We start from the raw sequence: 13,683 nt of genomic DNA on the forward strand, positions 1-13,683 counted from the left end.
AAACAAGAATAAATTATAGAAACACACAAAAAGAGGCTGCACGCTCTCAGCCAGCCTTGGCACCATCGGGTGGTGGTGACCTTCAAATGACCACATCTTCCACTGCGGGGATTGCAACCTAATTCTGACAACGTCGGCCAAACAGTATCACCAGGAAGGGAGAATTTCGTTGCTCCCCTACCCAGTCCACACCATTTCGCTGTGAACTTGGGAAAAGTAATTAAGAGTATTTAAATTCTGACTTTATTAAGGGCAATGAAAAACCAAAAGAAATCCACCCCAAAACAAACCCGTCACGCCGAGTGCCAAGAATGTTAATTGTATGTAATTAATCCCAAACGGCAGAGTTGTAACAATAAACTTTTCAATAGCAAAATCAACATATCTTTATGTTCCCGGCACACGTCCTCCTAGTTAAATGCGCTGCCCCAGTGTTAGGGCGCTGCCAAACGCCTGCCCGGAGAGCCGAGGCACGATGGCTGGGGGGGGTGCTGGGCGGCCTGCCCCCTCCCCAGGCACTTGTACCCTCCATACACCGCAGGTAGGACCGGCTGCAGCCTCGGCCCCTCCCCGGGGGTGTGAGGCGGGGCGGGAAGGGGCTGCGGCAGCGCGGGGGGGTGTTTGGGAGCCCCGGAGGGGCCGCGCCGCTGTCCTGCCGGGGAAGGGCGGTGTTTTCCCCGCCGCGCTTCTCACGGCTCGGCCGGGCTCTGCCGGCGGGGGCTGCGGGCTGCTCCCGGCCGCACCTGTGCGAACGGCGGGGGGGCACCGCCCGGCACCGAGCCGAGCCGAGTCGTGCGAGCGCCCGTCCCGCCCGCTCCCCACCCCGAGCCCGCCCTCGCAGCGCGGGTTCGCGGCTCCTCCCCGCCCGGCGCCGTCCCACGCCCCAGGTGTCCCCCGCCGAGCCGAGCCGAGCCGAGCCGAGCCGAGCCGCTCCCTCCCGGCAGGAGAGGCCCGGGCCGGGCGCTGCGGTGGCGGTGGCGGAGCGGCTGCCCGCTGCCGCGGGAGGTGGGCGGTGCGCGGGGGGGCGGCGGTTCCGGGGCCCCGGCATGGCCCGGGGGCGGGCGCGCCGCTGCCGCCCGGCCCCCTGAAGAGGCGCGGTGGGGCTGGCTGCCGGCCCGGCTCCGCGGGAGAGGGGTCTGGCTCTCCTCCGGGCTCCCGGGCGCCCCGGGGGGGCGGTCATGTCCGGAGCCATGAAGTTCAACGGGTACCTGAAGGTGCGGATTGGGGAGGCGGTGGGCCTGCAGCCCACCCGCTGGTCCCTCCGGCACTCGCTCTTCCGCAAGGGCTACCAGCTCTTGGACCCTTATGTCACCGTCAGCGTGGACCAGGTGCGCGTTGGGCAGACCAGCACCAAGCAGAAAACCAACAAACCCACCTACAACGAGGAGTTCTCCGCCACGGTCACCGACGGGCATCAGATCGAGCTGTCCGTCTTCCACGACACCCCCATCGGCTACGATGACTTCGTGGCCAACTGCACCTTGCACTTCCAGGACCTCCTGCGCTCCGCGGGCCCCAGCGACAGCTTCGAAGGCTGGGTGAGTAGCCGTCTCCAGGAGAAGCTGGAGCCGGGCTCTTCTCTGAATGAATGAAGGTGCTCGAAGGTACTTGCGGAGCTGGGGCTTGTCCTTGCACGCCTGTGCTGCAGACGCACGCAGCCCAGCGTGTGTGTCTGTGTTACACAGGTGTAGCTTCATGCATCTGTTTACGCCCCTGTGCTTTAGATTTGCTTAGACTGCTGGTTCAACTGATGCATTTTGGGACTCTAAGAACAAAAAGCCTCAGCTGAGGGTCCAGACGCTGTAGGTGAGAGCTGTGAAGTCTCCTCTTGTAGACTAGCAGAGAAAAGACTTGCGACACACAACCAGCACAGTACACCTGCAAACTCACACAATCGTGCACCTTCCTGCTTTTGCTTTGTGCACAGAGACATACTTGGATACCTGGGGTTGGCTGTATTTCTGCTCAAATCTACACATGCTTGCACAATTGTTTGATGTGTGCATGCAAATGTCTTTGACTTCTTAACAGAATGGCAGGACTAGTCTTGTGTCTATTATGTATACTGCTGTGCTGGTTTAACACAGTTTCACTCACAGCAAATTCTAGGTTATTTCCAAGTAGATGTCACTTGCATCCGGCCCAGAGAACCTCATTTATACCTTAGTCCTAATGGTAAATTAAAGGAATAGTACAGGCTCTGAAGTTGTGCTTTTGCTTCCAGTACTGTAAAGGAGGAGGAAGTGACTGTATTGATCCAGACAGTAGTTTGCTTGTAAGTGTTAGGTTAAAAAAGAAAAGAGAAGGAAAAAGAGGCATTTCTTCTGCGTAGAGGAGGTGCAGAAGAGCTGAGAATTTCCGAGGTTAAGGTAGGTATGAACTTTTTGAGGCCAGAAGTTCAGCACGCGTGGTCAGGTAGCCACCACAATGAAATCAGACGTGGAGGAAAGAGAGCTGACACTGTAGAGAACAGATAAGCATCTCGATCGATCGTATCACTGGGGAGAATGCTGGTCCTTTCTGTTCTCAGCCAGTGTCAGTGACTGACATGTGAGACTATACCTCTGGGGTAATTACCGGGAAATACCAGTCACAGGACTGATTAATATGTGTATATTGGTATTATTTTTTTTTTCTTCTTATGGTGTACTTAGGTACCCTATGGATAGGCTTGAGGTTCATGTAGTACAGGTGGTCTCTCTGACAATCACTGATTTTTGTGTCAGGCAGAGGGATCCAAGCTAGCCTCAAATGAGTTAGCTCAGGTATTGCTGCTGACAGCACAAGCAGAGCAGAGTTCACAGGGGTTTGCTCAGTGGGTGCGTACCCAGCTGTCCAGGCTGGCTGTGCTGCTGGAGAGAAACTGCTCCTGGGACTTGTGCTAAACCAGTTTTAAATACAGAATGGACCCCTGTGGGCCAGGGCAAGGAGCGAGCTCCGGATAGAGAGCTGTGGTTTTGAGGGTTTTCTCTGTGTTTGATTTGCTGGGGGTGTTTCCTCTTGGCTGTTGAAGGAAGCCCTATCCTCTCAGGAGGCTGGAGTCCCAGTCACACTGGGTCTGGCTACACGTGGGATTGGATTGCTCTGTTGCAAAGGTGGTGGCCTTATTTACATTATGAAAATATCTATAATAATACTGCCTCCAGTGTGGATGCATGCATGGCCAGGGGCCCACTGTTTCTTTCATTTCGTCCATCCGGCAGTGCTGAGTTTTTAGGACCAATGCAGTCTGTGGCCTGAAATGCTTGTTTGGTCTTTGGAGAGGGAAAAGTTTCATATCCCTGCTGGGTAGGCATGTGTTTTATGAACTCCCGTACCTGTGTGTTGATGGGTGCAATGGGGTGGGAAATCAGTGAGTTTAACTAGTCTGATGTAAACTGATGTTATATCTGGGCATGTAGACAGAGACTAAGAGCTGCTGCTCTCCTTTTCAGTTAATGTCTAAAAATTACAACTGGGATGGATTTAGCAGGGAGCAAGCAAGTGTTTGTCTTCTGTTCCCTTTCTCCTCTCCCCTCCCTTTTGACTTGCTTTGTTAGCATCTCGCATAGCGTGCAGCCAGGATCACGTGATGACAGGGAACAGCATCTTGCCCTGATAATTTAATATGTCTTGATAAATTCAGCAAGGCTGTCACGGGGTTTTGTGTAATCAGAAGGATCGGAAATGCTGGTTTGTACTAACACAAGGTCCATGAACTGCTGGCATGATACAAGACACCACAAGGGATTTGTAGATGATTTGCAACACCTCCACTTTTGAAATCCTTCAAATTGCCCTTTTTCCCTTCCCCAGAGCAAAAGCACATATAGGCAAGGAAGGAGTGAATGGAGTGAGGGGAAAGTTGGTGAATCCTCAAAGTTTAACCTGGCTTACACTTTTGCTTGGCTGTGCACAGTTTTTCATTTTGATTTGGAACAGAATTTTTACATTCACTTTTTGGAGACAAGGCCAGCAATATATTGGTAAACTCCAAATGCTCCTTGGATTGCTAACAGCCGAACAGGGCAGGGCAGCTGGCTGCCTCTGCTCCCTGAGCTCTCCGGAGAGCCAAGCTGCTGGGGTTTACCTGGGACAGTCCCTCAGCTCATGTGCTGGCTTACAAGTTTCAGCATGAGCTCTCAGGCTCATGCTGTTATGTTTATAAACGTGGGTTTTCTCCTGCTGAAAAAAAAAAGTGTTTAGTTGTAACATTGGTCACCACCTCTTTGTGAGAACTGTAGGAAGTGTCAGCGAGAGGCAAGTAGGAGCAGTTGGTGTGTAAGCATTGGTGCTTCCCAGATGACTTGCAGGTACATCACTGCAATTATGACCCCAAACACTTATGCAGATGAGTAAGCGTATGGACATGAACTGTCTCATCAGTAATGCTTATACATCTGAGTCATCCCACTGGGTACTGGGACAGAGTTCTCTATTCATGGCTTGCATTAAAATCCGTGTTCCAGAAACTCTTCAAAACTGACCCTTTCTCCTCTAACCATTTTGATTATTTTTGGAAGTCTTTCTAGTAAACACATTGGTATGGTCTGGATATTTTTTTAATTTCCATACTGGTTGTTAAACATATTTGACTAATTTTACACAGATCACATCTGTAAGAGCTTATTAACTTCAAGACCCTTCTCTCTGTTGCTCATTTCTTATATTTACTTGTCAGGTTGCAGAGCAGTAGTTTTTATTAATATTGTCAGTTAAACGCAGTCTTGCCTTCAGCATGCTTTAATGTAGTTAAAACTGGGCGCGATCTCTCCTGTACCATGTTCTTTCTGGTAGGCATTTTCCTGTGTGGGTGTGAAATTGTGCAAACCTGAATGGTAGCATTTTACACAGGTGCACATGACCCTGCCAGGTGCAACGCAGTAGAGAATTAAGCTGGCTGCTATCTGAAAGTTGTTATGATTTACATCAGGACTGAAACTTGTCTTTTAAAGCATTTGATTTTGCACTAGCATGTGCTATGATATTTTTACTCAGCATATGAACCTTTAAAAGGTAGTGTCTGCTCTTTAACTGTCTCTGAGTGCAGTGTAGGAAGCAGTCATATGTCAGAGAAACAACAGAAATAATTTGGAGTACTGAGTTGCAACTGAAAGGGGCGATGTTTACAATACATAGGATTATTCCTGTGAGTTTTATGTAGTAGCTGAAGTAACTTTTAAGCTTGGTGAAACACTATTTACAGATACTGAATTGCATTGTTACTAGGGAATTATTTAATTATGATTGTAAAAATTGTTAGTCCCTGGGTAGAGATGTCATAATTTCTAGAACTTTAACAAGGAGTTAAAATTAAACCTTGATCTTGAAGTAGCAAATTATCAGAGTATACCAAAGTAAATTAGATAACAGATGGACCATAAGATTAATGAGCCAGTTGCAACTTCCTGATGAGTTTGTTACCATTTGCTCACGTGTGCAGGAAGAGATTAAAACAATTCTCATGCATTCCTTAGCTTGAGCTCTTTCACCTGTGTATATTTTTTATGAATTTTTTTCTTTAAGGCAAAAAGAATTACGTTTTACCCATGTTTATATGCAATTGTATTTATTGAATGTTAAATTGAAGAGGTAAAGGAGAATGCAGCTTCTTCCCCAGAGCATCATGACCTTGGCAGAGAGCCAGGGTGCTGGAAGTCAAATAGGATATGGTTGATTTTTGTTTTGACTCCCACTTTACTGCAGAGTGTTCTCCAGGTGGGCAAAACTTGTATCAGGAAGCCAAAAATACTTTATAGCTGTTGGCAGGATTTTGCGATGCAGCATTTTGTGTCTGCATCAGCCTATGCCCACCTGTAGTGATGGACTGCAGCTTGTGGAGTGGAAGTAAATGGTGTTTTCTTCCATAGGACAGTAGCAGGCTGAGATAAAGAGCAATAGCAATCTGTCCATGTGATTTCTGTTTCCATGCACATGGCAACCATGTACATAGCACAGATCTGTGATCTGTGTGAAAGTCACGCTGCACATTAATTGCAAACTAGACTTGAATAAACGAGTGCACCCTCAGTAAGTTTGCAGACGACACCGAGTTGGGTGGGAGTGTTGATCTGCTCGAGGGTAGGGAGGCTCTGCAGAGAGACCTGGACAGGCTGGAGCGATGGACTAAGGCCAACTGTAGGAGTTTCAACAAGGCCAAATGCCGGGTGCTGCACTTGGGCCACAACAACGCCCAGCAGCGCTACAGGCTTGGGGAGGAGTGGCTGGAGAGCTGCCAGTTAGAGAGGGACCTGGGGGGGTTGATTGACAGCCGGCTGAACATGAGCCAGCAGTGTGCCCAGGTGGCCAAGAAGGCCAATGGCATCCTGGCTTGTATCAGAAATAGCGTGGCCAGCAGGGACAGGGAAGGGATCTTACCCCTGTACTCGGCACTGGTGAGGCCGCACCTCAATTACTGTGTTCAGTTTTGGGCCCCTCACTACAAAAAGGACATTGAATTACTCAAGCGTGTCCAGAGAAGGGCAACGAAGCTGGTGAAGAGTCTGGAGCACATGTCGTACGAGGAGCGGCTGAGGGAACTGGGGTTGTTTAGTCTGGAAAAGAGGAGGCTGAGGGGAGACCTCATCGCCCTCTACAGCTACCTGAAAGGAGGTTGCAGAGAAATGGGGATGAGTCTCTTTAACCAAGTAATGAGTGATAGGACAAGAGGTAATGGCCTCAAGTTGTGCCAGGGAAGGTTTAGACTAGATATTAGGAAGTATTTCTTTCCAGAACAGGTTGTTAGGTGTTGGAATGGGCTGCCCAGGGCAGTGGTGGAGTCCCCATCCCTGGAGGGGTTTAAGAATTGGGTTGACATAGCACTTAGGGATCTGGTGTAGTTGAGAACGGTCAGTGTGAGGTTAATGGTTGGACTGGATGATCTTCAAGGTCTTTTCCAACCTAGATGATTCCGTGATTCTCTAAGCTCCTTCCCTATTTCTTGATAAGTTTTAAGTCATTTCTGTAATTATTATTACTGATATGCAGTTACTATGTTGAATGGGAATAGAGGAGAGAAACACCCACTGCAGAAGGTAAGATGGCTTTTGAAAGCTACCAGAATTTTGACTTCTGTTTCTTTCCTTTAGCATAGAGCTATCTGTTGGCCCTACGAACAAACCATTCAAAATGCCAGCAGAGTCCCGTGCACCAAGGCTACTGAAAAGTGCCCTGCAGCCTAAAACAAAGGCTGTAATAAATAAAGGAAAAATTGGTTGCTATTTGTCAGGTATTAAATAATCCTGGGGCGTGTGATGCTAATAACAGTTTTACTGATCAAGGCAGTTGAGAACGACTGTGTCACGAAGAGCTGCACAGTTACCTCCCTGTTTCAGCATCTGAAGTTGAGCTAGTTAGCAGTCCTATTTCTCGCTCATCCATGAGCTCCTCCCCAGTAAATGGCCTATCTGGCAACTGTGAGCATCCTTGCAGACAACATAAGCATTTTGCTAAAGAGTGTGTTAGGCTGGAAAGATTTGGTCAAAGCATGGGAAGAGCCAATTTCCAGTGGTCAGAGCCACTGGGATGCAAGTAGTGGTCTGTGGGACTGGAGTTCATGCCCTGGCTTCGAACTGGGTACAGCAGAATATGTGTTTGGCTGTCCTTCACGCAGCTGCGTGCCTGGTCCTGCTGCAGTACCATCTTTCTAGTGTGTTGCTTGGTTTGTTTTTCCACAGCTATGTCTTGAGAACTGTTGCTTTGATGCTGTTGGAGTTGGGAAGGCCTCTGGGATTGCCAGAGAGGTGAGCGGGAGAGGAGCATGCTTTCCCACCCAGGGCAGTTTGGCTGGGATAGGCTGTGGAAGTATCACTGCTTCTCTTTCCCTGGCTGCAAGCAGCTGCTGAGCCAAAAGACCCCACTGAAGGTACCCAAGCCTTCTGGTTCCACAACACAGTGGGCACATAGGTTTCTAGCTGGAGCCTGGTCCGCTCCCTGCACAGTTGGCTTGTCAGCCTGCGCTGCCTTTGCCTGCCAGCCCATGCACCAGCGCTTTGGCTCTCTGGCTTGGTGGCAGCTTCTTGGCATGGGGTGAAGCGGGCAGCTGGGAGAGGCCCCAGCTCATATAGTCACACGAGGTTTTCTGGAGTTGTTTGTTGAAGCCATTGCTGATGTGGCTGCTGGGGTGTGGGGTTGACTTTGATGCTAGGGTTAGCTTTCTGTTTCTGCTGCTGCCTGTTGCTCAGCTGGTGGTGTTGCCACTGAATTACCTACAAGCCCTGGTAAGAGGAAGAGGGGACAGGACAAGGGTTGATGCCTGTGTCTCCTTCAGCAGTGTTAATCATGGCAGAAGAAGCTCCTGAGGGTGTTTGCAGACCCACGCCCCCAGCCCTCGGGTTGTTCTTTTTCCGAGAGATTGCGTGCGAAGGAGGAGGAGGAGTGGGCCAGTGAGGTGACCGCAGCACAAGTGAGCCCAGCACCCCAGGAAGCTCTGTCCCCAGCTCTGCTCTCTGCACCCTGTGGGCCTCACCTCACTCTGTTCATATTTTATATTTAGCTTTTACCACAGGTCTTTCTGTAAAAATGCATTTCATCCAGACTGTCTGAGGCTTTCTGTTTGGAGTATTTTCTGAGTAATGATTTGGTTTCTGGCCATTTTGAGCTTATAGGCAATAAACTGCAGAAAAGATTGTCAAGGGGGCTGTTTAAGCTATTGAAATGCCATTAGAAAGTCTACTGATTTACAGTGTAATTCAATATGAAAGCATATCCCTTACTGAAGTGAATAAGACTCCCACCCTTTCTTTGCAAACTATTAAAGCTCCTTTGATGGTTTAGGCTTGATTGTAGCTATTGTGCTTCGCTAATACAATCAAGAAATTGGGGGCCTTTTGTGTAACCATGGAGAAAAAGACGAACAGAAGAGTTATCAAGTGAAATGAGGTTTTGGCAGCTTTTGTAAAGAATCCTGGATTGGGCATCGCACCTTCTTGCCTCCCAAATCTCAGCCTATTTAGGCATGAAGTTAATTTATGTCAAACCATGCTGCAGACTTAATTTCTTCTGGAGACAGTGAGCAATCTTTGTTCTGATTGCTTATTCCACCCCTGCGTTATTTGTGGGGCCATGCAGTGAACAAGGCTGGAGTCCTGGATAACTAACCTGGCATTGTGTCCTGATGGAGCTCACCAGGTGGTTGTTCCTCTCCCGAGCCATGCCCTTGGTTGGGCTGGTACAAGAGGCCCTGGCTGGTTGCGAGGGAAAGACTTGCTTTATAATTATATCAAAGATAGCAAATGTATGTCTAAAACAAAGTGCATCCTGAAGCGTCCAATTAATGTTGCTAAGCCAGTTAGGGTAAGCCAGACAAATGACTTAAATTTCTGCAATGCCTACGACAATTTTTAATTCTTTGATGTCATGAGATGTTCTTATCACTCAGGGAAGTCAATTGCTGAGGAAACCATCATGCTTTATTTTGAAAGCCAGCACAATGAACAGATGTAAGCCAGGTTTCGTTGCATTAGTACAGTGCTGTGCAAGAGCAGTGCTACTGATATTCAGTGCTAAAATCTCAGCATTTGTGCTGGGCCCAAGGTGATGGAAGAAACTGCTTTTTCACCGCCTCTCTGAGGCCTTGTGTGCCCTTGTGCTCTTGTTACGCTAGACCAGAGGCATCTAATCGGTGACCAAATCTATCCCACAGGCCTGCCAGAGCAGTTTTACCAGCTGATGGCCTGCTCCCTGCTTTTCTTTTTCCTGGGGGTCCTCAGGTGTGGAGCAGGGGACAGGTTGCAGGCAGAGGAGTTGCTCTGGCAGCTGCCAGCTTGGTTTTGGCCACCGTTTTCCTTGTGGGACCCACTGCATCTCCAGAAGGCCTCGTGCTCTCTAGCCCACCGGTAATCTGTGTCCTGATGGAGGGGTGCAGCCCTCAAGATGGAGAGGTGCATCTGCAGCAGACAGGGGATGTGTCTTGTCTGTGTGACAGATGGATGTCGCACCCAGGGTTGTCTCCTCTGAGTGCCACCTTGCAAAGCAATGAAGCCCAACCTGGGAAGGATGGCAGCCCTGGGCTGCACAGACACAGGGTATTTGTGACTTCAGGTCTGGGATAAGATTTCAGCTTTGTCCACTGTCCCTCCTTGTTGCTGGATGGGAATTTCTGTGCGCCATTATACAGTGTAGACCTGCCCTTCGTGTTGGCACAGCTTGAACTGGAATGAGAGCGTGCTGCTATGACTGCAGATACCCGTGAGCTTTGCCAATACAGAAAAATGTGGACAGGGGAGGAGGGAAGGGAGTGCAAACCTGTAGATGACATTACATAAAGACTTTTTCTTGGTGTTGACCTGCCAAGTTTCGTAAGTATTGAGTTTCATGAGTGAGTTGATTGTATTTGTATCAGTGATACGGTGGCAGCTCTCCAGACTCCTTCCAGGAGAGGTCTCCTTGCTGTTGAACAGACAGGAGATGAAGTACTGGTGCAGAAACAAAAGTTGGGCAGCTTTGGTAGCTGACTTCAGTTCGTGAGATGGGAGATAGATTACTTATTCTATTTTTTTAATGAACATGACAATGCTCTGTAGGCCTTAGTGGAATCTTTTTTGACTTTTTTTTTTTTTTTTACTTTTTATTGCAATACAGATATGTCTGTCAAAAGGAGGAGAGGAGGAAAATACATCCATGCAAGACGTGTTTCTAAACGTGTGATTTGGTGCATAAGTATTACATGTCTGCTGTGCATTTAAAAAAAAAAAAAAATTGATAAAATCATTTGCAGTGTGAAATCACTTGACGGATCAGCAGAGCCCTGTAACCTCTCAGATGGAGGGGAGTGAGGGAGAGGATGTGAGAATCAGGCTGCGTATCTGTGCTGTCCCAGGACATTACACATAGTAAGAATTACACTGACAGTCTGACAGTGTGCACCTAGGGGCTGAGGAGAGGTTTGAGGTGGTAGTTCCATATCTGAACACTAAGATGTTTTTCCTGCCTTTGTCTCGTATGTTTAGTATCAGCTATCCTCAGAGGCAGGAGTTTGACTTGTCAGCTGGTCTGATTTGATCTGAAAAAGCAGCTCATACTTTCCTACAGCACTTCTGGTTTCTAGCCTTCTCTTTGGTCTGCTCTGTGGTTTCTGTTTTTCCTTTGCTTGTTTCTTATTTTTTTCCTTAGGTCTTTGTCATTAGTCTCCATTTTAGCAAAGTACTGTATTTTGTGTTTTTCTCTTAAGTAAATTTAATTTTACCCTGTCATGTAAGACATCACTTGTAAATTAAAGTCTTCATGTACATCTCCACTTGCTTTAGTATCTTAAACCTCCTGTGGTAGCAATGGGGTCTTAGTTTGGGAATCTTTTTATTGCTTTTGGATAGAAAATATTTGCCATAATTCACAGTTTTATAGATGCTGTAGTAAGTTCAAGCAGTGACCAGTCATAACTATGCCAAGTGCTGTAGGTATGAGTCAGAGAGAGACGTGCACTGTCAGAAAGATCATTTAGGGTTGTGTCAGTTCGCTGGAGCTGGCTGGCTCTATGGTCTGGATAGGAAAGAGGGTGACAGTTTTACTATGACAGTAAAAATCAGCATGGGATGTCTGTAAGTATCTGTAAGTTGCAAATAAATGCTGTCTCTGATAGCATTGGAGTTGGCTTGTCTATGTGTGAGTTAGTTTCTAGAGTGGTTCTCTCCACCTAGACTGGTCAGTGTGCTCATCCTGTACTAAATGTATTAATTCTGGGCTAAGATCCTTCAGAATAACGACAGTCTTCTAGATCAAGAACAATTAATGAAAGACTAACTTAACCTCTTCAAATTCCTACTTTGTCCTGCATTTATTTTCCTTGGTAAATAAGGCCATATAGCTTGTCTTTTTTTCCCGGGATTGGGAAAATGTGTTGTTCGAAGTGGTGAAATTCAGAGATTGATTTACTGAATGTTTTCTTCTATCTCATGTCCTTTAATTCTTTTAAATTTTTAAAATTTAAATGCCTTAAATCTGAAAAAGAGAAGGAGAAACTTTTCGCGCAATGGGGCCCAATTCTTGTCCTTCCCTCACATGTCAACTCTGGCACACTCTGTGTGAAGCTGCTCTCCATACTTCACTTCTTTCTGGCATCTATTTTTAATAACATTGATGTGGAAGTTGTCTTCCTCCTTTCTTACTTGTTGTAGAATGTCACTCTGTAAAAAGTGTGTCTTCTGTGAGAATTCAGCAGAATAAGAGCCTGGTGCTTGCCTCTGCTTTTGCTTGCCAGGTTTACATCAGTGGATTCCCAACAGCATCGATGGAGTTACACTGCCAGCTCTGCACTGGTCTAATTGGGAGAAGAACTGGACACATTTCTTTCCTCCTTCTTGCACGCAAAAATGGTTTATAATGATGGCTGGGTTGTACATTATTTATTGAGCACAGTGAGTGCTCATGGAGCTCCGAGAAAGAGGAAGGAGTTGGCTTCTGCGCAATGAGTTTATTATCTAGGTCATTCACAGACTGAGGCATCTAACATTAATATATTCAATGAAAATTTATTCTGTAAGGCAGTTTGCTCCTGAGACTGGAAGAAAATATAACGATGTGAGGAAAATGTTGGTGTGCGGTCCATATCCATGGTGGGATTTCTTGTCAAAGCTACTCAGTTGGAACACACTATTTAATACAAAAGCTACAGTGGTGTCAAATATTTAGGGTGATCCTCTATCTCCTAATAGGGCTTTGTGGGAGTATTGCTGTTGATAATCAGTTTGCAAGATGGAGCCCCACGCCTATCACTTCATTATCTGTTTACTTAATAACAGTAAAAAGTAAAAAGGAGCTTTGGGTAGTCCCACAAGAATTGTTCACAAGACTGGCTTGTGAGGGAAGGCGACTTATTGGAGATTGTTGGAAATGACCCTACAGTCAGTTTCCGTTCTTAGAAGTTTCAGCCTCTTATTCCTGCCAGGGACTGATGATAGCTTACAGAACTATGCTAAGAAAAAATACTGGTTTATTAAGTATTTCTTAACATAGTGGGATGTAATTGTGGTGGTTTAGTAGCTACTATACAAGCAACTAAGCCATCTTCCTCTCAAAAATTAGCCCCTATTATAATAACCCCATCAGTACTTAATGATAATAACTCATTTTGACCACATTTGCAAATAATTATCTCAAGTAACATCTCAAGTAACATTTGGCAATAAAGATGAGAAAATCTTTCCCCATTTTCTTGGTTCTAGGAAGGAACATATTTCAGTTTCCTTTGTAAAATCATGCTGAATGGTTTTTGGTCTGAGCCTAGAAGAGCATCAAGTTCATTGTGCTCATGTCCAAGAAAGGAGCAAGTCCTAGAGCTGCGCTAGTGAGCCCAGACAGTAGGGCCTTATTCTTTCCTTTTGAGGGACAAAAGGGGTATGGTGCAGGCAAAAGAAATGGGCAGCAATGTTACAGAAGCAGATGTTGCTTCTCTTGTTCCAGATCTCTGTAGGTTGAGGCTAAGATCTCTAGCTCTCCCTGAAGGACAGTGGGACCCCCACATTTACTGTTATGGTGCTGTCTCTGCAGGCCAGGTCTTGCTGTATCCAAATCCTTAGGGTTTGTCATCATCTTGGAGTGACAGTGTTGAAATGGTGAGGAAACTTGGATTCTGGAGTGTCTGGCAGGCTCTGGAATAACGCATCAAAAAATCAGGGTATGTTGCACATCCTCACAGAATGGTTTTCAGCCCCTTGTAGACAAAATACATTCATGTGCTAGTACAGATGAAACCCTTTTCATTTGGGC

The 13,683-nt window shown here is 46.9% G+C and overlaps 1 protein-coding gene across 1 annotated transcript in view; it reads left to right on the forward strand.

The window, feature by feature from the left end:
* Positions 1–1,041: 1,041 nt before the first annotated feature.
* PRKCH (protein kinase C eta) overlaps positions 1,042–13,683 on the forward strand; it is a 119,464-nt gene continuing 106,822 nt past the window's right edge. The window contains exon 1 of the mRNA XM_074820931.1: positions 1,042–1,538. Within this exon, the coding sequence (XP_074677032.1) occupies positions 1,179–1,538 (360 nt within the window). The 5' untranslated portion in view covers positions 1,042–1,178. The remainder of the gene's footprint in view (positions 1,539–13,683) is intronic.

Source organism: Strix aluco, chromosome 4 (genome assembly GCF_031877795.1).
Source record: "Strix aluco isolate bStrAlu1 chromosome 4, bStrAlu1.hap1, whole genome shotgun sequence".
Lineage (NCBI taxonomy): Eukaryota > Metazoa > Chordata > Aves > Strigiformes > Strigidae > Strix > Strix aluco.